This window comes from Diabrotica virgifera, chromosome 9 (genome assembly GCF_917563875.1).
Source record: "Diabrotica virgifera virgifera chromosome 9, PGI_DIABVI_V3a".
In the NCBI taxonomy this organism is placed as follows: Eukaryota; Metazoa; Arthropoda; class Insecta; order Coleoptera; family Chrysomelidae; genus Diabrotica; species Diabrotica virgifera.
The window spans coordinates 205,406,278-205,433,491 of NC_065451.1; the positions used below are offsets into that span (position 1 = coordinate 205,406,278).

At 32.2% G+C, this 27,214-nt stretch overlaps 1 protein-coding gene across 1 annotated transcript in view; it reads left to right on the top strand.

The window, feature by feature from the left end:
* The window catches only part of LOC114330480 (frequenin-1), a 760,895-nt gene that overhangs the window by 718,104 nt on the left and 15,577 nt on the right, over nt 1-27,214 (top strand). Inside the window, exon 6 of the mRNA XM_050662500.1 lies at nt 24,841-24,929. Within this exon, the coding sequence (XP_050518457.1) occupies nt 24,841-24,929 (89 nt within the window). The remainder of the gene's footprint in view (nt 1-24,840; nt 24,930-27,214) is intronic.

Genomic DNA, 27,214 nt, shown 5'->3' on the forward strand with positions numbered 1-27,214 from the left:
ACACTATTTTCAAGCGCCATTTTGTTTATAAAAAAAGTAGCACACTATCTGTGGACTTTGCATAACTATATTATTAATATATACAATCATAAGATTCGATTCCAGCAATAAAATTGCTGGTAAATAACTTTTCCCAAAAATGGTATATTTTCCGATAATCTGCCCAGACTATAACTGTGTATTTTAAAAAACTATCCATTGTTACAATCTACTAATATGTATACCGCAAGATTTTAATCGATTCCGGGGCAAATTATATTACTCGGTATCTCTCTCCACTTAATCTTTCCCTAATGTCTTTACTAAAACAATCCGTTTAAATTCGGGATTACCAAATTTGATTTCATTAAATGCCTCATCCGTCTAATTTTACAAAATAAACTTAGGGTTCTTTCGAAAAGGTAAACTTTATTAAAAATTCATGGCAATGCGTAATTCATAACCGGGGTGTTTAAATATTTGCATAATCTCTTTATTTGACTCACTGGAAACTCGTTATGTTTGAACTCCCAGAGACAGTGCCGGTGTATCCACTGGGCGCTTGGAGCGAGCACCCAGGGGCCCCGGAGGCGCCCGTTCCTTTTAATTATAAAAAAATAAAGTCGCTAAATAATTTACATATTCTCCGAAAAAAATCTCATGTACAGATACGCCAATACACTGCAAACGCCTTTGTTCTATTGTTACATCTCTTCACGCGTATACACAGTGCCGTAGCCTAGCCCCACATGGGCCTCGTGTCATTGTTTGTGGCGGGGTCCTTATCCAAAAACTACAGAAAGTTGTCAGATTTCGCCATGTTATTGATTCATCAACTACCCAGGTATTGGGTAAAAACTGTGTACATAGGTTATTAATCAATTTTATCCAAAATAATCGCACAAACGGAGTTTTTTAGTTTCTACTAATTTAATTTTGAATTGTGGGGCTTAAATAATAATTTATTTCACTTTTCGGCTTTAAAATAAGTTATTTTAAAATATCAACAAAATAAGTCCTTTTAAAATAGTTAAACGAAAGACAAAAATAGATATACATAAATTTAATTTATAGATAAAGAATAGATTATTCTCGAAAATGCCAATACCCAAACAATAGGTACACACTCTTTCAAACATTCAAAAGTAAAGCGATTAAAAAATTGCAATTTGGCATTATACAGTGGCCTCTAAGGCTAGGACTCCACTTGCGATTTGTAGTCGCAGAGACAAAAAAATCGCTGTCGCAGAAAATCTAGAGTCTAGAAAATTTGTCGCTGTTTTCAGAATCGCAAATTGAATGTTACAAGGATGTAAACATCAGCTTTTAGATGTTTTTTTAATCTAGAGATAAAGAAGTCAAGAGGTCAATTAATACTTTATGCGAGAAACATAAAAACGATGTTGATGAAACCAGAGAGAACTTACATAATGAAATTACCCATTTTGTAACGTTATGCCAAAATTTGAATAAACATCGTACAATTTAAGAAACATTCAATTCTTCCAGGATGTAAAAGCAACTTTTCCCAATATTTTAACTTTACTGCAAATTTATTTGACGATACCAATTTCTAATGCGTCAGGCGAGCGGTCTTTTTCGGCTTTAAAAATAATAAAAACATATTTAAAGTCAAATTTGGGTCAAGAAAACCTAGACGCATTATCACTATTGTATATAGATAATGAAGAACTGGAGAAACTGAAGTGTGATAATATTATATGGCAGTTTGCGAATGCCAAGTCAAGAAAAAAAAGTGATCTAATTTTTGTCTTTATGTTTTTTTAGAATGTTTTTTTACTTGTCATGTGTTGTTTTGTGGAACTTTCTGTTTTTTATTTATGTTTTTAAATGTATTTTTTGGATTATTTTTTACGTTTGCTATTCTTCTTGTTTGTTTAAAAAATATATTTTATGGATTTTACAATAAACCTTTATAGTTAATTCAAGTGTTTTCTTGTTAAAAAACTGACAACGAATAGCAATGAAGGGCCTCCTAAGCAATTCGAAATTTGTCAGTAGCTTGTAAGATTTATCTTACGCTAATGATTACAAATGCAACAGGCGAACGGTCATTTTCAAAAATGAAAATTATTAAAAACTGTCGCGGTTCGACAGTAGGACAAAATAGACAGCATTTCCCTCAATTATGGCTATTGAGAATGATGTGCTCGAAAATTTGGAAGTTGAAGATATTTTAAATATGTAGTTTTGTTTCTATGAAACTCAGAAAAGTTGCTTTATAATAATCGTTATTCGTCAGAGAAAGTAATAGCCATTACATGTTAGTAGAATACTATACTTTTTCTACGAACTTCTTTTTTTTGTCATTATTAGAAAAAGTATTATACTTTATAATGAATCTTTCGTTTATTGATAACTATAACAAAAAAAAACTAAAATAATTTTTTATTGTAAAATTTAAGCAAAATTATATAAATAAGGATTTTCTCGACTATTTCTTTGTTTTATTTCTTCAAGCAACACGTTTTACAAAATGAAACAAAAATTTAAGTTTAAATCTACAAAATGCCCACCAATATATCAAATAAATACCACTCAGAGATGGAAGGATTATCCGAGGTTTTGAAGGGAAAATACGAAAGTTTCTTAAGGGGCCTCCTAGCTTTGGTTCCCTAGGGGCATCAAGATTCTTAATCCGGGACTGCGTATTACCACTGGTTTTAATGATTGCTGTCTAATTACAATAAACAGCTTCTAATCTCCTTGTTGATTCCGATGTCATTCAATCGTCCTATCAAGGGCCTGCGCTGTACCCAAGGCCGGCGATAACGGGCCTGCAAGGGATGCACTGCAGGCGGGCGACCCTGTTTGGGAGTCGCCAATATGAGCTTTTTTCTGCCGGTGCTATACAAAATACTAATTTAAAAGAAACCGAAGGGCGCCTATGCTTCTTTTGTAGGCTGGCGCCTTCTACCCTAGCGTCGAACGTCTCTTCAAAATCTATAAAACAGACAAAAAGGTCTGCTTATTGATGTTTGTACCTTTGTGCCAGAGTTTGAAGACAGAATATTGCTTCTCGTGCCCCGTTGCTCCCATACTTTTCCTGAAGCAAAATTGTTCTTGACCGGTGACCTTGTCACATGTTCTATGTATTATGTTCTGTATGATTCGCAAAAAAGCTTCAGAATGATATTTTGGTGTTCTTCTTTTTTGGCAGCGGTAAGCAGACGGATTCCAGCCATCTTTTAGGGATCACTCCTGTACTGTAAATATTATTAAATAGGCCAAGGAAAAGGTCTAAGTTTTCCTCGTTAATTAGCTTCAGTAGCTCAGGTGATATTTCGTTTTTTTCCTGCAGATATGTTGTTAATAATAAATAATGATAATTGGGAGGAAAATTGGGAGGTAATTAATGATAATTAGTAGAGCATTGGGAGAGACAGGAACAAGTTGGCTAGTAGGTCTATTTAATAGAATTATGGAAGTTGGACAAATACCAGACGAATGGAGAAGCAGTATATTAGTACCTGTTTACAAAAACAAGGAAGACATACAACAATGTACAAACTACAGGGCTATAAAACTACTTAGCCACACCATGAAAATATGGGAGAGAGTAATTGATAGACGGATACGTGAAGAAACCGAAATATCCGATAATCCTTTTGGCTTTATGCATGGCAGATCAACAACAGATTCAATTTTCATTATAAGGCAACTGATGGAAAAATACAAGAATAAAGAAACCAATGCTCATATGGTATTCATTGATCTTGAGAAGCATATGATAGAGTTCCTCGAAATATTCTGTGGTGGGCACTCAACAAGAAAGGGGTCCCTGGTGAATATGTAAAGATTGTGAGAGATATGTGAGAGAGGGAGTAACGACTAGTGTTAGGACAGGTGTGGGAGAGACTGATAAATTTCATGTGAAAGTAGAATTGCAGCAAGGCTCGGTGCTTAGTCCTTATTTATTCTCATTAGTTTTGGACCAGATAACAGCGAAACTACAGGGTAACATTCCATGGTGCTTTATGTATGCTGATGATGTAGTGTTAATAGGAAATAGTAAAAGGGACGTACAACAAAAACTGGAAGAGTGGAGACGAGCTCTGGAGGAAAAGGTTTAAAACTTAGTAGGACAAAAACAGAGTACTTGGGAATATTCATTTAAAGCTGAACCTTATACATAGACTTACTACTTATTTACTACTTATGTATAGACCTTATTACAAATAAAATGGTATCTTTGGATGGTAAAATGATTGTGAAGAGCAATAGTTTTAAGTATCTAGGATCGGTATTACAGAGTAATTGAGAAATAGATGGAGATGCATGCAGTAGAATTAGGGCTGGATGGATGAAGTGGAAGGAAGCGAATGGTGTGTTGTGTGACAGAAAAATTCCAATGAAGTTGAAGGGAAAATTCTATAAAACAGCCATAAGACCGGATATGATGTACGGAACTGAATGTTGGGCACTGAAAAAGAAAAAGGAACAACGAATGCATGTGGCGGAAGTGAGAAAGCTTAGATAAATGAGAAGTGAAAAAAAAGGATAAAATTAGAAATGAGTATATTAGGGGAAGTTTAGGCGTGGCACCAATTGTTGCCAAACTGAGAGAGCATAGGTTAAGATGGTTTGGTCATGTTCAACTTCGAGACGTTAACCACCCAATTCTAAGAATAGCTGAAGTGCAGATTTGTGGAAGGAGTAGGAGAGGAAGACCAAAGAAGACCTGGGGTAGACAATAAGGCAGGACATGTTGGTAAAGGGGATTAACATTATTAACATTGATATGACCCAAGATAGAATTGTGTGGAGAAATGCAATTAGTGAATCCGTCCCCGCATAGGGATAAGGCAAAGAGAATGATGATGATGAATAATTAATGATAATAATTCTATAAGACATCAATAAGTTATGAAGAAAAACCAGATTCGACAATCAAAAAATAATACAAGAAAGAAAATGCATTAATAATTTTCCTAGTGAATGACTGTCTTTCCAAAAGAAATACATAATATACTTTTTAATTTATTGGATATCTTAACAATATCAATTTTAATACAGGTTGGATTGCTTAGTAAATTGCAACTAATGCAACTAATTGATTTCTTGTCTATTTACGTTTTTGCTTTAAGGGGGTGGGCGCAAAATCTTGGTCCAACGCTATTTAAATGCATTAATTTTTTTCGAATCCTGAAAAAACTAATAAGTATTTTTGAAAAATGTAAACGCAGAATTAAAGATTACATTATTTACCAAGGGCGGAAAGTCTCTGAAAACTTGAATAATGTTTATTTTGATAAGTTACAAGGGTGAAAAAAAAGAGAAAATTTAGTTTGATTTTTAATTTCAAATATTTCATTCAATAGAAACTTTTTGTTTATTCTAAGAAACTTTTTTCCCCCGGTAATAATGTAATATTTTATTCTGCGTTTAAATTTTTCAAAAATACTTATTAGTTTTTTCAGGATTCGAAAAAAATTAATGCATTTAAATAGCATTGGGACCAAGATTATGCGCCTACCCCCTTAAATATGCCAATTGTGTTGTTTAAATAAGGTCAGATATTCGTAGTTTCCAAAATTTTTGGCCTGTTACATGTTGATAAATAAAAAGATAATAACAATTATTTTTTGCAGCCTCCTTGTATATTTAAACTGATATACCCTTATTTTCGTTTATTTTTATCCCCTGTTCGCCGTTCTTAAAAGATATAAATTGGAATTAAAATTCACAATCTGAGTAACTGATCCAATAAACTTAGAGACAAGGCTAAGTGCTCAGAGATAGAGCTTTTAAATAAAATATTGAGAAAGTTCAAAGAGTAATCACATTAAAGCCTGAATACTCAGTTCAATTTTTTAAAATCATTTTAACGGAATGATCTTAGTAAATTATTAGGGGTTTCAGAACGATTCGAATGTCTTGACAGACTTTTTTGTTGTGGAATATAAGAATAAATTGGGATTTATTGTGGTACAATTTCTTTTTAAGATCACTGTCGGATATTCTTTATTCTTTTTACGCTAGTGTTCGAGATTTCCTATCTAATCCCTAGTAGAGCCATGACATGAGATTACATATGTTTCTTGCATCTCCTGATCAAGAATAATTTGGCCGTGTATAGAACGGAAATACATTTTTATGATTACGGTATTTATGATTACGTCGATTATTATATCTGTAAATAAACTATTCCAAATTTCTAAAATATCTTTCATATTTTGCACTTGACCTATAGTCTGGGCTGATTATCGGAGAATAAGCCATTTTTGGGAAAAGTTATTTACCAGCAATTTTATTGCTGGAATCGAATTATAAGATCCTATATATTAATAATATAGGTATGCAAAGTCCTCAGATAGTGTGCTACTTTTTTTATATAAACAAAATGGCGCCCGAAAATCGTGTTTTTTTCAATTATTGCTCTATAACTCCAAAAATTTTAACTTTACAACAAAAACACCCAAATAAAAATTCACCGTGATTAAATTCTGCATAGAGACGTGTTTTCCAGATCTGCTCCGACGAAAATTTTCCTCGGAAAATGCGGGTTTTCCCAACAAAATCTTTAATTTTCAAATAAAGTTTTAGATAAGTAATTATCTACCAATAATTAAATAATTTGGTGACTTAAAATCCTTCTTGGTTTAGATTATAGTTCCAGAAGCTGGTGAAAATTAAACGAATATTTTAGCAACAATTCAATTGTTAATTAATAATTTACGGTCGCAATAATAACCAAAATAATTAAGATACACTGATCAAACTTTGAAATCTTATAAAGATGAGATGCCTGGTTAACATTTTGTCGACAAAATATAATTTTGTTTATTTTTTTGCATAGTCTTTAAATGTTTAAAAAAATAGTTATAAACAAATTAATGTTTCTCAGAAGGTTTTTATTATATTATAATTTTAAAAAATAGCTAAAATGTGCATTTCAAATATCTTGAAAATGAATGCTTTAAAACTTTTTTGCAACCATTTGCAAAAAAGTTATGAAACAGCAAAGTAAACATACGATTACTACGGTGTTTATAATTTTTTTTAATTTTTTCAAAGCGTAGAAGTGAGTTTAAAGTACAAGCTAATTATTTACAAAAAAATATCGATTATCAGTTTAATGGTTATATTTTAATTAAAGATTATAAATATATTTTTTTGTAATTTACACGCGCGAAAGTAGACTAATACAGTACTGTAGCTAAAATTTTCACTCGGAGCGACGATCGGCCGCGCGACGTATAGGTCTGGATCCCGCGTATGAAAAAAAGTTGATTAATAGCAAGCTGAAAATTTGTTAACAGCTTAAGGGTGTCTAGTCGAATAAACTTTGATATATGGGAACACTGTAACAGGGGCAGTTTTAATTGTGGAACAGGTTAAAAATTTGAAGCGGTCACACCACGAAAACGGCACATTTATTTTGTCCGACAGAACAGACTTAAACTCTCCGAACAGAGATTAAACTCTCATGCAAAAATCAGACTGCTATTTATCACCTGTCATAATTCCTGTCATGTGATATATTCTTCATGTTCCACTCATTAAAACGCCTATTTGGTGATAAATAGCAGCCTGATTTTTGCATGAGAGTTTAATCTTTGTTCGTAGAGTTTGAGTCTGTTCTGTCGGACAAAATAAATGTGCCGTTTTCGTGGTGTGACCGTTCCAAATTTTTAACCTGTTCCACAATTAAAACTGCCCCTGTTACAGTGTTCCCATATATCAAAGTTTATTCGACTAGACACCCTTAAGCTGTTAACAAATTTTCAGCTTGCTATTAATCAACTTTTTTTTCATACGCGGGATCCAGACCTAGTACACTTTTAATAAATAATGTATGCTGCGTGTCAGTCGCTTCGAGTGAACATTTTAGCTCCGACTCTGTATCAGGCCTACTTTTGCGCTAAAAATTACAAAAAAAAGTATTTTTAATCTTTGATTAAAATATAAGCATTGAACTAATTTTTGACATTCTCTGTGAGTAATTAGATTGTACCATAGACTCACTTTTAAGCTTTGAAACAATTAAAACAAATTATAAACAACGGAGAAATCGTATATTTACTTTGCTGTTTCATAACTTTTTTGCAAATGGTTGGAAGTTTTTTTTAAAGCATTCATTTTCAACACCTATGAAATACGCATTTTAAGTATTTTTTAAAATTAGAATATAATAAACAATTTCTGAGAAATGTTAATTTGTTTATAACAATTTTTTTAAATATTTAATAAGTAATTCACCTTTATAATCTTTCTAAGTTTGATCAATGTCTCATGATTGTTTTGGTTGTTATTGCGACTGTAAATTGTTAATTAACAATTGAATTGTTGCTAAAATATTCGCTTCATTTTCACCGGCTTCTGAATTTATAATCTATACCAAGAAAGCTTTTTTAACTATTTATAATGGGAAATAAGCCACAATATTATTAAAAAATGATTTTTATTAACGTTTCGACGCCCAAATCGGGTGCCGTTGTCAAAATACAAAATACTACTATTTTGACAACGGCACCAGATTTGGGCGTCGAAACGTTAATAAAAATCATTTTTTAATAATATAGTGGCTTATTTCCCATTATAAATAGTTAAAATTGTAAAAATGCCACAAGAAAATAGCTTCAGAACAACATTAAGAAAGCTTTTATTTCACCAAGCTATATAATTATTGATAAATAATTACTTATTTAAAAATTCGAGATTTTGTTGGGAAAACCCACAGTTTCCGAGGAAAATTTTCGTCGGAGCAAATCGTGAAAAACATGCCTCTATGTATAATTAAATTGGGGTGAATTTTTATTTGAGTGTTTTTGGTGTAAAGTTAAAATCTTCGGAGTTATAGAGCAATAATTGAAAAAATACGATTTGTCGCCGCCATTTTGTTTATATAAAACTAGCACACTATCTGCGGACTTTGCATACCTATATTAATAATATATAGGATCTTATAATTCGATTCCAGCAATAAAATTGCTGGTAAATAACCTTTCTTTGTACTTTACTAATTAGACCAGCGTATTATAACTATTTTTTTTTAAATTTAAAGATTGTGCAAAAAAAGAAAAATTTATATTTTGTCGATAAAATATTAAATAAGCATCTCATCTTTATAATCTTTATAAGTTTGATCAATGTATCATGATTATTTTGGTTATTATTGCGATCGTAAATTGTTAATTAACATTTATTTAATTGTTGCTAAAATATTCGTTTAATTTTCACCAGCTTCTGGAATTACAATCTATACCAAGAAATCTTTGGTGTCACTAAGTTATTTAATTATTGATTAATAATTACTTACCTAAAACTTTATTTGAAAATTAGAGTTTTTGTTAGGAAAACCCGCATTTTCCGAGGAAAATATTTTCGTCGGAGCGAGTGCTATACATCGCGTAAGTTCGCAAAAAGTACTTCACGCACAGTTTCATACAATATTTTATCTACGATAAACATTTAAAAAAACTGTAACTGTTCGTCACTAGAATTCATTTCTATTCTACAATTTTTAGAACTTTAACATTTAAAAATCCTAACTACTTTCAAACCACAAAACTGTCAAAAATTTTGTTGTAAGTCATTGCTCATATTGTCATCACCATGACAACGCGAAAGTTAAGGATATTTGATTATATGAAAGTGTGCCAAAAAACCCATTGAAAGTGTGCGAAAAAGTAAATCCCATTTAAAATACATTGTTACTTCACGCACACTTTAAACCCTTCAAGCACTGCTATCCATAATGACAGTTTTCACAAACTAAAAACTTAGGTATACATAATATTAGATAAATAAACTTTTATCTACTAGACGTGCATAGAAATCGGCCCACTTAAAAATTAGGTCATTCTTGATGTCTCATATTTCCTACACTTAATGGCAGATTTAAGTGATTTTTTGATTTTTTGAACATTTTATAGCCTAATTTTTTAACAATACCACTGTAATAATATTGTTGCTAAACAGGTAAATTTTCACTGTATACCAGGTGTACCAATCAAGCTGTGTTTTTTTCTCGCATCACCCTGTAGAATATTCTAGCATTTATAAAATACTAAAATTAAAACCCAACTATAGCCTCAGGTTTTTTTAACATTCTGCTTTTATATTCATTCGTTTATATTGGATAATAAAAAAGTTAGGTACTTTAACAACTAGACATGTTTTTCATCAATACACGATGTTTCTAAATAAGTGCGACAAACTGTAAGGGGTAATTCTGCAGGAAAAAATAATGACAGTTGGCTTAATAAACGTATGTCCGCATATGTTTCGTTTCCGAGATAAGGGATGTTGAAATTTTTCTTACAAACTGACAATTTATTTTATTGCTTTAAAACCAGTTGAGTTAAAGCCAATGAAATTTGGAGGGTTATAAGACGTAGTTATTACACATTTTTTGACATACAATTAAGAATTTAATATTCACCATTAGCGCGCATACGTGTAATATGACCGATCATATTACCCGTATGCACGCTAATGGTGAATATTCTTCTTCTTAACGTGCCCTATCAAGTCCCCTTGATGTTGGCGATTAACACGGCGAAACTGTCTCTGTCTCGAGCTATTCTAAATAGGTGTTCTGCTTTCTTTATTCCTGTCCACTCCCGGATAATCTTTAACCAAGAGGCCTGCTTTCTACCAATTCCTCTGCGTCCTTCGATTCTACCCATCATAATAAGTTGAAGAATATTATACCGGTCTCCCCTTACTACGTGTCCAAAATAGGCCATCTTTATATATTTGATGTTATCAAGCAGCTCGCGGGTAGCATTTGCTCTCTTAAGGACTGCCACATTTGTCAGCATAGCCGTTCATGGTATTTTCAGAATACGTCTGTGCAGCCACATTTCAAAGGCCTCCAAACGGTTAATGGTGGATATTTTTAATGTCCATGCTTCGACACCATACAAGAGGACTGACCAAATGTAGCATTTAATCATGCGCTTTCGAAGTTGAAGTTGCAAGGTATCATTACAGAAAAATGACCTCATTTTTAAAAATGTCGTGCGGGATCCAAACAAAGACGAAGGGGCCCATTAGGTTTTTCTACAATCATTTAATCCTAATAAAGGTTCTGAATCACGGGCTATCTCGATTCTACAATTTATCTCTTTATCTGGATCTAATTGTTCAGTAATATGGCAACCAAGATATTTAAAACTTGGTACTCTTTGAATTATATGACCATCAACATATAACCGTGAATCTTGATGGGCCAAACTGCTAAATACCATGTATTTTGTTTTTGAACAGTTTATAGGCCAAACTCTCTTCCCACTGTGTCAATGGCATTTAAAAGGTGTCGTAATCCATTCATATCATCACTTAAAATAACTGTATCGTCTGCATATCTGATTATATTTATCAGAATTCCATTAACCTTCACACCCCATTCCAAATTATGCAGCGCTTCCTTAAATATTCTATCTGAATACAAATTGAACAACAGTGGGGACAGTATACAACCCTATCTGACACCTCTTTGTATTTTGCATATTTCTGTTGATTTTCCATTTATGCAAGCTGTCGCTGTTTGACGCCAGCATAATTTTTCTATGATTGGTACATGGTGAATATAAAATTCCTAATTTTATGTCAAAAAATCCGCAATAACTATCTCTTAAAACCTACCAACTTTCATTTGCATATCTCAACTGGTTTTAAAGCAATAAATAAATCGTCAGTTTGAAAGAAAAAAATCAACATCCCGTATCTCGAAAACAAAACATTTGCGGGCATAGTTTTATAAAGCCAACTGTCAATATTTTTTCATGCAGAATTACCCCTTAAAGTTTGTCGCACTTATTTAAAAACACCGTGTATTGATGAAGAACATGTCTAGTTGTTAAAGTACCTAACTTTTTTATTATTCAATATAAACGAATGAATTAAAAAACAAAATTTTAAGAAAATTTGAGGCTATAGTTGGGTTTTAATTTTAGTATTTTATAAATGCTAGAATGTTCCACAGGGTGATGCGAACTTTGAGAAAAAAACACAGTTTGATTGGTACACCCGGTATACAATGAAAATTGACCTGTTTAGCAACAACATTATTACAATGATATTGTTAAAGAATCAGGCTATAACATGTTTAAAAAATTACTTAAATCGGTCAACAGGTTTAGGAAATATGAGACATTAAAAATGACCCAATTTTTAACTGGGCCCATTTCTATGCACGTAAGTTTATATTATGTTTGGCTGGCATTCTTAAACTAATTAAATTTTATGCTATTTCAAAGAATGCACTTCTTTTTTGCCTGAAATGCTACAATAATCAAATTATACGTTCTATTAATGTCGTCTGCATAGCCACATTATTTTGTTGTTTTTCTCTTTTCTCGTATCCTTTTTAGTTCTTACTTTTCTTATTATTTCGTCAATGATCAGATTCAACAACACAAGTCTAAGGGCATCCCCCTGTCTTATTCCATTACCAGCTTCAATTCGATCAGTTAGTTATTCTACTTTTACTTTAATTGTGTTGTTTTGGTAGACGTTTTTTTGCCGTTTTGATTTTATTCTTAGAAGTATCTTTCTTGCGTACAATAAGTGGATAGCTTCCTTTAATTTGGCCCCTGTCAAATGCCTTCTTAACGTCATGAGATATAAATATTCCGAGCTAGCTGTTGTAGCCCACCCTCCCACAAAACAAGCCAAAAATGACCAGAATATACCGTAGATTCTGGTGGAGGCGCCAATCTTAAGGGTGCATCCACCAAATTTCAGTTTTTGGTCTCGTTCTCTTTAGACCCGAGCCCCACAGGTGCCCGCTCTAACCCGATTTTTGCTCCTTTTTTTTTCTAATTTGATGGGGATATTTTGAACTACAAATATACACTAGAAAATGTAACTGCTTAATAAATTTTTATTTTTGTGTAGGTACAATACTTATAAATAAAAACGAAGAACCAGGGCCTATTTTACCACTAGGTCCTTGAGGCCCCTTCCTCGGGCATGTATTTTAATGGGGCCCGAAAAAACATCAAATGAAAATTTTTATTGCAAAAACAAAATAAATTTTAAGTTCTTTCATTTTACGAACAAGAAATGATATTCATGAAATAAACAATAAGAGTTATATTCTTATATTGATAAACCATAAAACATTCTTACAATATTTATAAATAAAAACGAAGAATCAGGGCCTATTTTACCACTAGGCCCTTGAGGCCCCTTCCTCGGGCCCGTATTTTAATGGGGCCGAAAAGATCATCAAAAGAAATTTTTATTGCAAAAACAAAATAAATTTTTAAAGCTATTTCATTTTACGAACAGTAAATGATATACATAATATAAACAATAAGAGTTATATTCTTATATTCATAAACCATAAAACATTCTTATCACAAAACTGCAATAAGGGTAGGTAGATTGCCTTGTCGGCAATATCGGCAATAAGCAAATTTGTTAGATACCACTCTGAAGGATTAACAAGAGGTAAGATTAATAAAGGTATTGTCACGTTTTGTCATAATATTGATTCAAAATGACTTTTAAATTTAATAGTTATAATAGTTAGATTTTGATGCCGTTTTCTGCAAATATAAAGTATTGCTTGCTCGTGTTATTTTTCAGTCCTGTGATTTTTAAGTTAGTTTAATTAATCTATCCATTAATCATTTAGTCGTTTTATTAAATTTCTTAAAAAACTTATTTTTTTTACTGAGTAATCGTTTCGTTATTATCATGAGTTACAAACATTTAAGCGGCAGTAAAAAACGAAAAAATCAAAAATTAAGAGAACAAGAACGGCACGAACAAAAAGATGCAATATTATCATATTTTACATCCCACAACAGTGCGCAAAAAGGAAGTTCGGCCTCCCATCCTGTTGCTGATCAATTTATGGTGATTAGTGAAAGTGATAGTGAAAATAAAATGTCATAAAGGGCGAGTAGCAATCAAAGAAAATGACTCCACTGTTGATTTTCAAGCGACTTTACCTGGCACAAGTTAGTACATCTCCGTCATCTGCTATAGAAAACTCTTTTCCTATCGATATAGTGGATTGACCAAAACATTTAAATTTTAAATTTAAACAATATTTTATAAATAATAATCAACCGAATCAAAATATTGATAAAATTGGTATGGTAAGTGTGTTACACAATTAGATAATAATAAAACCAGACATTTGCATAGTGCGATTTTTTATAAAACGAAAGCTAATTGGGAAAAAATTCTTCGCGAGTGATTAGTGTACAGTCCTAAATGTAGCCGTGTTTATTATTACGTTTGTAAACTGTTTTATACGAAAATTGTTCTTCTAACTTTCGATGGGTATGACTGGAAAAATATCAAGAGGACATTTATTCAACATGAGCGATCTGCTGAGCATATTTCCTCAATTGGTACGTTAGTCAAGAGAAGTAGTACAGCAGAACAAATTGTAACATTAATGGAAAAAAATTATTTAGAAGAAAAGGAACATTGGAGAAATGTTCTTGTGCGTCCCTTTGACTCACTAATGTGAACATGTGTGTCCATCTTTTTCGAAATCTTGAAAAAACTAGTTAATATTTTTGAAAAATTTTAACGAAGAATGAACGACTACATTATTACCGAGGGCCGAAAGTCACTTAGAATAAATAAAAAATTTCTTTTGAATGAGACATTTGAAATTAAAAATTACACTAAATTTTCTCTTTTTTTTTCACCCCTGTACTAATTAAATAAACACTAAAGAAGTTTTCAGGGACTTTAGTCCCTTGGTAATAACCTAATCTTTCATTCTGCGTTTAAATCTTTTAAAAATACTCATTAGTTTTCTCAGGATTTCAAAAAAATTAATGCATTTTAAAATGTATTAGAACCGAAATTTGCGCCTATTCCCTTAAATGTTGGCGAAAATTGCTTTATTAATTTCTTTTTAATAAAATCTTGTTGTTTGATTAAATATAGATATCAACCCCACCGTTATCCAAGGTTTTATTTTTGCTATTATTTTTTTAATTTAAACTTTTTATCTCCCTAGGGGTTTGTATGTAATTATACATTAATTATACATTATACATACATTTATAAATCTATCATACATAATAATATATGCAATTTGAGAATCTATTTTGTTCCTTTTTAAAAAGCTGTTTTAGTTTTTTGATATTACGTTTTTTTTATTATGACTGAAGATTTAGATGTAGAAAATTTTTGAGTTTAATTATTTATAAAAACAGCTGGAGTAAAGTGATCAGTCATGTCAGTATGAAAAACGATAGGAATAATTTACTATTTTAAATTAGTTTGAGTTTTTATAAATATATGATGATTTATATTTAATGTTTATTAAAAACTTTTGATATACCAAGGTGTGTTTTTATTGGGCGGGAGGCCCGCATCCCAACTGGAACCAGGGTCCGCTGATCTATCGGTACGCTACTGCCTTTATTACTAATTAAATGACAAATAAACGTGTTAATAATGGTCGCACACAATGAATGAATGTACCCTTTAACTCATCTGTAACAAAATACTATTCACTAAGGACATAAATATAAACTTATTTTGTGTTTTTTAATGAGAGGTTTTATTAATTTCATGTTGTACACTCATCCACACAATGTGCTCCCCCCACGAAGACCACAAAGACCGCCCGCGTTAAAATTAATTACCACCACCCGTTGTCACTCTTTGCGAAACAAAAAACACTGGCTAATTTCAACTACAGCAAGGGATGTGGTAGTCGGAAAGGGGTAACATGAGCTACGGAGTTTGTTTTAAAGATTTTCAACGGCCATGTAATTTTCCAATTTTCTTAGACGTTGAGTTAATTATTGGAAAAGTTTTTTACTTCCACAATGCCGCATAAACCATGAAAGATTATTAGAGGGCGTTGAAACATTTCTGTACGTTTTCAGAAAGTTTGTGTACATATGCAGATATACAAAGGACACCGCACACATCTTATAGAAAATATATTGTCACTCAAATTCAATAAAATTTACAGGAATATATTGGTCTTGACCAATATATTACAGTCAGAGAGCAGTGCCGGTTTAACCTAACTTCGGGCCCTGGGCGCTGGAGGTTTAGGGGCCGCCTTCATTGCTATTCGTTGTCAGTTTTTTAACAAGAAAACACATGCATTGGCTGTAAAGGTTTATTGTAAAATCTATAAAATAGTTTTTTTAACAAGCAAGAAGAATAGCAAACGTAAAAAATAATCCAAAAAATACATTTAAAATCATAAATAAAAAACAGAAAGTTCCACAAAACAGCATATGACAAGCAAAAAAACATTATAAAAAAAGAATGTGTGTGTACTTTATACGCACGTAAGAAGTTAAACTTCTATTATATGATTATATGATTATAAACGAAATTAATATACTTTTTATTTATATTTTATTTAAATATTAAACTAATTTATACTTACTACTTCTCAAATATTTTTATTAAAACAGTGCCAAAAATTAAAATAATAAAATAATAAAACACACACAAACACATTAAAAATGCCACAAATGATTTCTAAACATTAATTGTCGGAAAATTTTTAACTAAATACGTATTTTCTGATAAAAAATTATATAATAAATATACTTACAATCATAAAATGTATAAAAAAAAATAAAAAAATAAAAGTTTCTATTGGGATTCGAACCAACTTACCAGCGCGGCTGGTATTGGCGTTGTATTGGGGTTCACTCGCATTAAACGCTTCGCCACGGAGACAGTGTGTCATTATGTGCGAAGATCTACTAACTAAACGGATTAAACTTTTGACATTTTTGAATTATGTAAATCAAATTATTTTGATTTTGTATTGAAATGATTTAGAATTGAAAAAATACAACAAAATATAGAGTAAGAAAACAATATATTAGGTGAATATTGATAGAAATTTTGATGGTAATCAAATTATGTAAATAAAAGTATTACATACTATGCATTTTGGTAGGTTCAAATAGGTAGGTACCTATGATACATTTACAATTTTTACGTACCTGTTGCTTTAAAAACTATTTAAAAATCACTAAAATTATAAACTTTTTTGTTTCTGTCCTCACAACAATAAAACTAATATATTATACATTTGTTCACCTTCATATTGAACAATTATTTATTATTGACAGATCATTTCAACACCCAATCAGAGCCCGTATAACGACTAACAAATTTCGCAATCAATTGCATCGTGCAAAGTGGCTATGTTCAAATATCATAACAAAATTTGATCAACTATTTTTAAAACATTTACCAGTGTAAGATTCTTTAGCTTTGAATAAGCGAGATCGTAGATCGTCCCGGTTGATTGTTGTTATCCACAGTTCTCTACGCCTTCGAGCTAATAGGTTTTTTATCAGTAATTTTGCGGCACTCATACTAGTCACAGTTTGATGGGCTTTCACATTGGCATGCAACAATCATCTCTTCTATGTTAATAAGTCCAAAAATATAATATGAAAACTATTTAAAAAGGCAGTATAACCATTAACTAACTTTTTGTTTGCTGTTTCCCTTCCTACAAATTTTAAAACGCAACAACCATACATAACCAAACCACAGTCCCACAGCTGTGCCACAGCTGCCATATTGGATAATTGGCTGTCATTTGAACATCCAATCAGAACAAAGTTGTAATGCGACTGCGCCGGGATCAAAGGTTTTAATCCTATTAAAATTCACCCTCATATCGCGCGTAAAGAAGTATAACTTCAAAAAACATAAAGACAAAAATTAGATCACTTTTTTTTTGACTTGGCATTCGCAAACTGCCATATAATATTATCACAATTCAGTTTCTCCAGTCCTTCATTGTCTGTCAAGTTTTCTTGACCCAAATTTGACCTTAAATAGGTTTTTATTCTTTTTAAAGCCGAAAAAGACCGCTCATCTGACGCATTAGAAATTGGTATCGTCAAATAAATTTGCAGTAAAGTTAAAATATTGGGAAAAGTTGCTTTTACATCCTGGAAGAATCAAATAAATTGTATGATGTTTATTCATAACGTTACAAAATGGGTAATTTCATTATGCAAGTTCTCTTTGGTTTCATCAACATCGTTTTTATGTTTCTCGCATAAAGTATTAATTGACGTCTTGACTTCTCCTTTATCTCTAGATTAAAAAACATCTAAAAGCTGATGTTACATCCTTGTAACATTCAATTCGCGATTATGAAAACAGCGAATAATTTTCTAGACTCTAGATTTTCTGCGACAGCGATTTTTTTGTCGCTGCGACTACAAATCGCAAGTGGAGTGCTAGCCTTAGAGGCCACTGTATAATGCCAAATTGCAATTTTTGTAATCGCTTTACTTTTGAATGTTTGAAAAAGTGTGTACCTATTGTTTGGGTATTGGCATTTTAGAGAATAATCTATTCTTTATCTATAAATTAGATTTATGTATATCTATTTTTGTGTTTCGTTTAACTATTTTAAAAGGACTTATTTTATTCCTATTTTAAAAGAACTTATTTTAAACCAGAAAAGTGAGATAAATTATTATTTAAGCCCCACAATTAAAAATGAAATTATTAGAAACTAAAAAAACTCCGTTTGTGCGATTATTTTGGATACAATGCAAGACATGGCCATTGATTAATAACTTACACACTTTTTACCCACTACCTGGGTAGTTTTGAATCAATGACATGGCGAAATCTGACAACTTTCTGTAATCTTTGGAAAAGGGCCCCACCACAAACACTGACACAGGGCCCCTCTGGAGCTAGGCTACGCAGAATGGGACGTTTCATCGCCGCCGGTTCAACGCCGCCGTTTCGATGCCGCCGGTTCATCGCCAGTCCATTTCATCGCCGTCCGTTTCATCGCCCGCCGTTTCATCGCCAGTTAGTCAGTTGATTTTGTATTATGGGAGATGACACGACACGACGTTAAATTCAGTTCAAAACTTATGACAAATAAAGAGATAAAAAACATTGTTATATTAATTTACTGTTCTATTTATACTTCCCCTAAATTTGATATTAAATAATAATAAATTTGTAGTGTTAAATTATATTTTATATTATAAAAGTTTAAAAGTCTATTAAAAGATTCAACGAGAATGGTCATATCTGGCATTTCTAATTCCTAATTAATACTAAAAATAAATAATAAATGTAACTGTCGAAAATTGGTAGAAAATTCGGAAATATATCAGTTAACGATTAACTAACTGGCGATGAACCGGCCGGCGATGAACTGCGCCCATGAAACCAAGCGACCAGTGGATAAACCGGCACTGTCAGAGAGTATTACACTAATTTCATATCGTTGCGTCAACTCTGTATTTTGAATAATAAAAGCGTAAATTGATATAAATAAATCTAAAATCAAATGGGAATGTGCGTGTGTCAAAGAGAGAAAAAAGTTTTTTTAATTCGCTAATCCATAAATCTTTCTGAAAGATTAAAGCAGAGGCTTACTCTTATCTTATCTTATTATTAGTGATAATAAAGTAGGTATAATTTGATTAGTCGTACTTCCTCTAATCGGCTTAAACTCACGATGGGTAGGCTGTTTTCAATAGCCGCTGGACTAATAGTATTTATGAATGACAGTTTTATAGTCTGCAAAAATGAAATTTCAATAAGCTTTAATTACAATTAACGCCGTTATTAATTGAAATTCAGAGTTGGCGCAATGATATGAAATTGTTAAAATTTTGAGGTGAATCTATTCATGTAAATGTTATTTCATGTGAGTGACATTATATTTTCCATAAGCTGTGTGCGGTGTCCTTGATATATACATATAAAAATATAGTGAGGGACAAAATTATGGAATAAATTCATTTTCTCTGGAATGGGCGATTTCTGAGATATATCCCGAAACAGGTCGACCAGTGACGTAATCCATCTAGGCGTGATGATGTAATCGATGATTTTTTTAAATGGGAATAGGGGTCGTGTGGCAGCTCATTTACTTTCAAAATTTTTTTATTAAAACAATACCAAAAATTAAAAAAAAGAAATATGAATTGTCATGATTTGAACGCGGGACCTCTCGATCCTTAGTCGAATGCTCTTACCAGTAACCTACCACGGCTCTGTTTACATTACTTCTCGGACATAATTACAATCACGGTGACAAATAGATCAAGTGAAGTATAAAAATAAAAATGTTTTAATATACTTGTTGTTACTTACTCCCGAGCAAGACAAATCCAAAGACACAAAAATTATAATTAATATCAAGTCAAGCCATTAATCGTTTACAGTCAGCTACAGGAAATTTTTCCTTGTGTATATAATAAATATATTTACTAAAAACACTAATATACTATTTTCGGACCTTATTTGCGCTGATACATACATAAATTGAAAAATTTAGCAATTAACTCCATACTGTCGGTGTGCGCAGGCGCGTGGGATATTAAAAATTCACTCCCAATCGCTTTTAAAGAAGTGTAACTTCAAAAACTTGAATATATAGGCCACATATTGAGACACGATAAGTACCGTCTACTGCAATTGATTGTCCAGGGGAAAATAGACAGTAAGCGGGGACCAGGCATGAGAAGATACTCGTGGCTTCAAAATCTGCGGAAGTGGTTCGGGCTCACATCGGTCGGACTATTCATAAGTGCCGTAAGCAAGATCAGAATTGCCATGTTAATAGCCACGGACAGAGCACTTGAAAAAGGAATAAATTTTAATTCCGAAAACGTTAAAAAAGGAATGTGTGTGTGTACTTTGTAGGCACGTAGGAAGTTATACTTCTATTATAGATTCCAACCAAATTAATATGTACTTTAAACAGTTTATTTATATTTTATTTAAATATTAAACTAATTTTAATACTTACTACTATCCAAAAATTTTTATTAAAACAATACCAAAAATTACAAAAATAAAAGAATAAAACACACACAAGCGCATTGAAAAATGCCACAAAAAATGATTTCTGAACAATAATTGTTTGCAAAAATTTTAACTAAATACGAATTTTCTGAAAAAAAATTATATAACAAATATACTTACAACCATAAAATGTATAAAAAAAATAAAAACTTTCATTGGAATTCGAACCTGCGTTTATTCGGGTGCTTAGGATTTGAAGTCGAAGCCTCTGCACATTTTGCCACCTACACGTACCTGTCATGTGCGAAGATAGGCCAACTGAACGTTTAAGGGCCGGTTGTTCGAACGCTAATCAACATTGATCACTATCAGATACTTAATTACTGTCACAACTGTCAATGTCAACTTTGGTTGGGTTGCCGAAAACATAATTATTGATGACAATTATGAAATTAGTTAATCAATTATGTTAATAATTGTTATGTTAATTGACTAACTAATCTCATAATTATAATTAACTATGTTTTCAGCAACCCAACCAAAGTTGACATTGACAGTGGTGACAGTAATTAAATATTTGATAGTGATCAATGTTGATTAGCGTTCGAACAACCGGCCCTTACTGTTTGACAGTTCTGAATTTAATCAAATTAGTTTGATTTTTTTTTGGAATTAAAATATTAAAATACAACAAAACATACAGTAAGAAAACAATATATTAGATGAAGATTGGTAGAAATTATGTTGGTAATCAATTTATCTAAATCAAAGCATTACCAACTAGATAGGCACCTACATACATTTTCCAAATAGGTAACTACCTATGTAATTTTTTATTACAATACTGAAACATTTAAAATAATTACGTACCTGTTGCTTTTAAAAATTAATTTTGTTATTTAAAAGGTCACTACAATTATAAACTTGCTTTTTTTCTCTGTTCTCACAACAATAAAAACTAATATACACAACATTTGTTTACCCATAACCGACATATTGAACAATTGTTGACAGGTCCAGGACCCCCGCAAGGCTGAGCGGCGCCCGCGTGCTGGATATATTTTGGCGCCCTTTAAATCTACCTATATCCAATTATTATGAAATAAATCTATAATTTTTTATTTTTTACTCCTTTTACAACAGAAATTGCAAGATCTCAATTTATTTTTTTTTGTAACTAATTTAGTGGTAATGGCAAAAAACAAATAAAACTTTAATATGTATATTAGTTAGGGCGTAGACGTAAAATTTCGGGCCAATGTGTTTTAAATGCATTCGTTTTTTTTTAGAATCCTGAAAGAACTAATAAGTATTTTTGAAAAATTTTAACGCAGAATGAAAGATTACATTATTACCGAGGGCCGAAGTCCCTTAGAATGACCAAAAAAGTTATTTTGAATAAGATATTTGAAATTAAAAATTACGCTAAATTTTATTTTTTTTTTCACCCCTGTAATTTATTAAAATAAACTATAGAAATACTGTAAAACTGTAAAATTATAGAAGTTTTCAGGGACTTCTGGCCCTCGGTAATATTGCAATCTTTCATTCTGCGTTTAATTTTTTCAAAAATTCTTACATATTAGTTTTCTCAGGATTCGAAAAAAATAAATTCATTTAAAACACATTAGCGCCACATTTTGCGCCTACGCCCTTAAATCTAGAAATCAATATCTTAAATCTAAATTGAATTAAATGGGTGTTATTCTAAATTTGACGGCAGCAAATTCGTTTATAATATCCTTAAGTCAATTTTATTGACGAGCTCTTGCTCGATGGTTAATATTACCAAACCAGATAATCTTTTCTGTACCATAGTACAGCTCAAACAATTTTTAATTAACTTTAATTTTGAAAATGATCGATCACCAGAAGCAACAGTTGCAGAAGCAACAGACAGTCACAAAAGTGAGGATGATTCTTCATGAAACAGTGATATTTGGTAAAAATGAAATTAGATTATTTTCAAATATATATTGAAAAATATTAAGTGGATCTGATGAGTTAGGTAATTAAAGTACCTAATTATAAAGCTTTTATCTCGCTAAATAAATCAGTTGCATCAATCTCTACTTTTGCCTCCGTCTTTACTGGATCAGTTATCTTTTGTTGAAGAGCAAGACAATGTTTTAAAATATCATGGTCACTCAATGTAAAAATATGACTGAAAAAACCAAAAACATTATCAAAATAAGACATCGTATCAAATCTACTATTCAATGAATTTGATCAATTATTCTAAAAAATAATAATACTTAAAACGCGGTTTTTGAATCTTGAAATGTCTCGTTTCTATGTTCATAATCGAAAAATTTTGGTTTATATTTTCGTTTCACGATATTTAACGAAGGAAAACTTTATTCATCAGCTGCCAATTTTCCCACTTGGGCAATTATTTCCTCAACAACATTTTCATCTCTGTAATTTTTTTGGCCATTGGCATGATACAGTTGATTTCACATTCAGATTATAGTGTAATGTGTAGTGTGTGTGTTGAGTAAATGTCTTGTTATATAGTAAAGTCTATTTAATTTGTTTTGCAAAGAGACGCTAATTGTATCCAAACGTCTCCCTTCACCGATCCCACAAGGATAGAAATTATTTCTATTAACTGATTTTTAATAAAGAAAATTTTGATACTCAGCTGGGATTCATAACTCACAACCCTTTGATCCAAAGGTCTACTCTCTTACCATTGAGCCACACATGGCCGGCGATAACGGGCCTGCAAGTGATGCTGCACTGCAGGCGGGCGCCCCTATTTGGTGGGCGCCAAAATGAGCTTTTCGCTGCTGATGTTATTCAAAATACATACTAATTTTAAAAACCTAAGGGCATTATGCTAGTTTTGCAGGCGGGCAACCTTAGCGACGGGAACCACAGAAGGGGGAGACTGTAATTTTTAAAATGATCAATTAGATTCTTTAAATAGTTTTGACATACTTTAATGTCAATTATTGTATCATTTTGCTTATAATATTAATCTGGAATAAACATGATACCAAATAATCATTATGATCTCTATAAATAAATTTAAATGATTGGATATTTAATAGTAAAGCACTTGCTTTATGCCTACTTGCTCCCAGAATTTCAAAAACGGTAGTTAGAAATAAATATAATGGTACCTACATATTATTTATATATTACTATTTACTCGTATGTCTTTTTATTGCATGTATTATTTATCAAAATGGGTGTTTCTATTAAATTATTAAAAAATCTATTTAACCCAAAACCCAAGCTATCCACCGTTAAAATTTATTTTTCAAAATTTGAATTCCTCGTCTCAAAAAAACCCAATGACACATTTTGATGAAATTATTTTAATTTCAAAAATACACGAAAGCTTCAAATCTGGATAGAATATTACAACCCAACAAGTTTTGACATCTAAACAAATTTTTACGATTTACGGATAAGTACTGCAAAATAGGTATTTCGATATTATATCGTTTTAAAAAATATATTAATATATAGTAGTAAATTATTAACACCAAATATAAAATAAGATTTTAATTATTTTTTCATTAATAAACAATATTTTTTTTTATTTTTGAAATTTCTCCAGATGTTCGTTACAAATGTAAAATTAAAACTGTATAAAAAATGAATATCTCGTTAAAATAAGTATTTCTTATTTGCCAAACCTTCGGTTTAGCGCCCTTTTCGGGCTGGGCCCGCGTGCGTCGCACGCGTTGCACGCCCGGTTACGGGGGCCCTGGACAGGTCATTGTAATAACCCAATCAGAGCCCGTATAACGTTTGAGCTGCGCTCAGGACTAAGGCTTTTGATGATTTCGCGCACATATAAATTTACTCCCAACGCGACTAAAGAAGTATAACTTCAAAAATTAACAATCTTCATTAAATATGTATGCACACCATAAAGGGGATCAACGATTCTACTTCGTGAAAAGCAGCAAATACGATCTTGACTTCATTACACTCTAGTCCTTATTGGCTACAGCTGTATTATACCTCCCAATAAACTAATATCTGCCAGGATAAACTTGCTTTCCTGTTCAGAGTTAATATTGTAGAGTGCTTTTAATAATAAAAACCATTTTTGGCTTTGACGACTTTCTGATATAAAATATTAATGACGCGATTTTGTTTCAGGGGCGTTCAGGCTGTATGACGTAGACAACGACGGTTTTATCACCAGGGAGGAAATGTATAATATAGTTGATGCTATATATCAGATGGTGGTAAGTAGAGCGTTTCTTTACGTTACTTTTTAATGCAACGGCAATTTCAAGTTAGGTCATCACATGCACTATTTACAATTAAACGCTCAGTAAAATAAGTATCGCACCCGGAAGGCTGCGAATAGTTCGAGTGCATTGGGAGAGTGGTGCCCAACAAATCCGAAAGAATGAGAGCCTTGCACGGTGTTGTGCAGTCGATCGTCTCCTACGTGGCACCAATCTGAAGTGAAGCTGTAGAGGTACAGGCCTACAGGGGGCTCATGACACTAGTGGGCAGAACAAGCTGGTGCGAGTGACATTCACCTACAGGACTGTATCTGTGGCAGCCTTATCACTGGATGTGTTCCGCTGCATGTGTTGACAGTGGAAAGAAAAAAGCTATATGAGAGAAGACACCTAGAAGCCCTAGGCCCTTAGGCCGAAAGAAGAGGAAAGGGAAAGGTCAATTGAAGATGACAAGAAATGAACAACACGGAGGATGTTGTACAGTTGACAAAGATGTTACTCCCAAACCTAAGAGATTGGGTGGACTATGGTGACAGGCGCCTGGATTATTTCCTAACTCGGTGCTTACAGGACACGAGTGTTTTAGGGCTTACCTCTCTAGCTTCGGAAAGGCTGACACTGATGAATGCCTATACTACGGATATCCGAACACTGTGATACATACGATATTAGAGTGCAACAGATGGATAGTAGAAAGGAACAGAATGGACAGGTGTTAAATTCGTGACAATTGAAAATAAAGCAGATTGGACTAGTATACGCAACTATATCCGTGAAGTGATTAAAAAGATAGAAGAGGAAAAAAGACAGATGTACCAACGGCAAAGGTAAGAGGGAAGATGTTGTAAGTTAGAGAGAATACGTTTTGATAAGAGGGGAATTAGTAAGCTAGATTATGTGAGCCAGACTGTGGGGAAGGAGGAAAAGCCCGTGGAGGAGGAGTAGGAAATAGGAGTGAGTCCATTCTGAGAGCGATGAGGGAAAAATAAAAGTAAGATATGGCTTAATTGTTGTTATCATGACAGTAAAGTTGGCTATATCCGTTGTGTATGTTTGTAGTAAACTCAAGAGATCAGTCGAGCTAGTACAATTTTCAAAAAGTCAACAGTTTGTTCATATGTTAAGTTAAAATTATTTGACATATCTTGAAATATTGTTTTTGTTGGCATCATCATTTCTTGAATTGATATGGTAGCTTTAGTTTGCTTTTTTTGTTTCTTTTTGGTTTGTGTTGGTATTTTAAATTCTTTATTTAATTCTTCAGTGGGAGATGGAGTAGTATTAATTTCCGAAATTATTCTCTTATTGGTCGTTGACTGATCCTTAGATATACAATTAGTTTCTATAAATAATACGGGAGATATTAAATTAGTATCAGTTTATTGGTTAAGTGAAGGTTCGGTATTAGAATTATTGACTGGATGATCTGGTTCCACTTCTAAGGGTGATGGATTAGACTGGGGGGATTCTTGCGGTTGTTGTTGTATTGGTTGTTAGGGTTGGTGCTCGATATGATAGGAATCATTTTGTTGATTATGATTTGGACAATTTGCTGCAATGTGATCTGTTTTCTTACAGATAAAACACGAAGGTTTATCTAAACTTAAAAATATGCGATACGAAGTTTGTTCATATGTAATTAAGAAAGAAGAAGGAAGGTCTATCTCTACAAGTGGTTGAATATAAATTTGTCTTCTAAAACTGAGGACGTGTTGAAATTCTGGAAGTTGACTGCCGATTCTACGGAAGGTTAAAGATGATATTAATTTAACACCTAATTTGGTTAACTCATTCTCTATTAGAATATGTGGAATAGAAGGGCAAACACCCGATAGTAACAGTCTTTCGTTCGGAGTTATCAATTTTCGTGCTTTTAGATTTTCGCCTTTAACCTTTAACTACGGGCTACGGTGTACACAGTACACCATGCGTGTTAAGTTGGTTGTCGTTTCTTAAAACTATTTTCTGCGTTTACGGCACTCGACGTAACCTATCAGTATAGTATCAACCATTGTCTTTACAGTCGATACCTGATTTTTGATCAAATAGTTGAGTTGTGATAAAAAATATCAAAGTGAGTTCCCGAACGGTGCCTTCAGTACACCACGCATATAGTTATGTAAGTAAATTTAACGAATGTTAAACTTTAAATTACCTGCAAACGAGTTATTTTCTGTGTAGTAAATGTTACATTGTACTTTTTATACACAAATGTGAAATGGAAACTTAAGAGAAATATTTTTTATAGGGATTGAGTGCGTGTTAGAAACCCTAAAAGT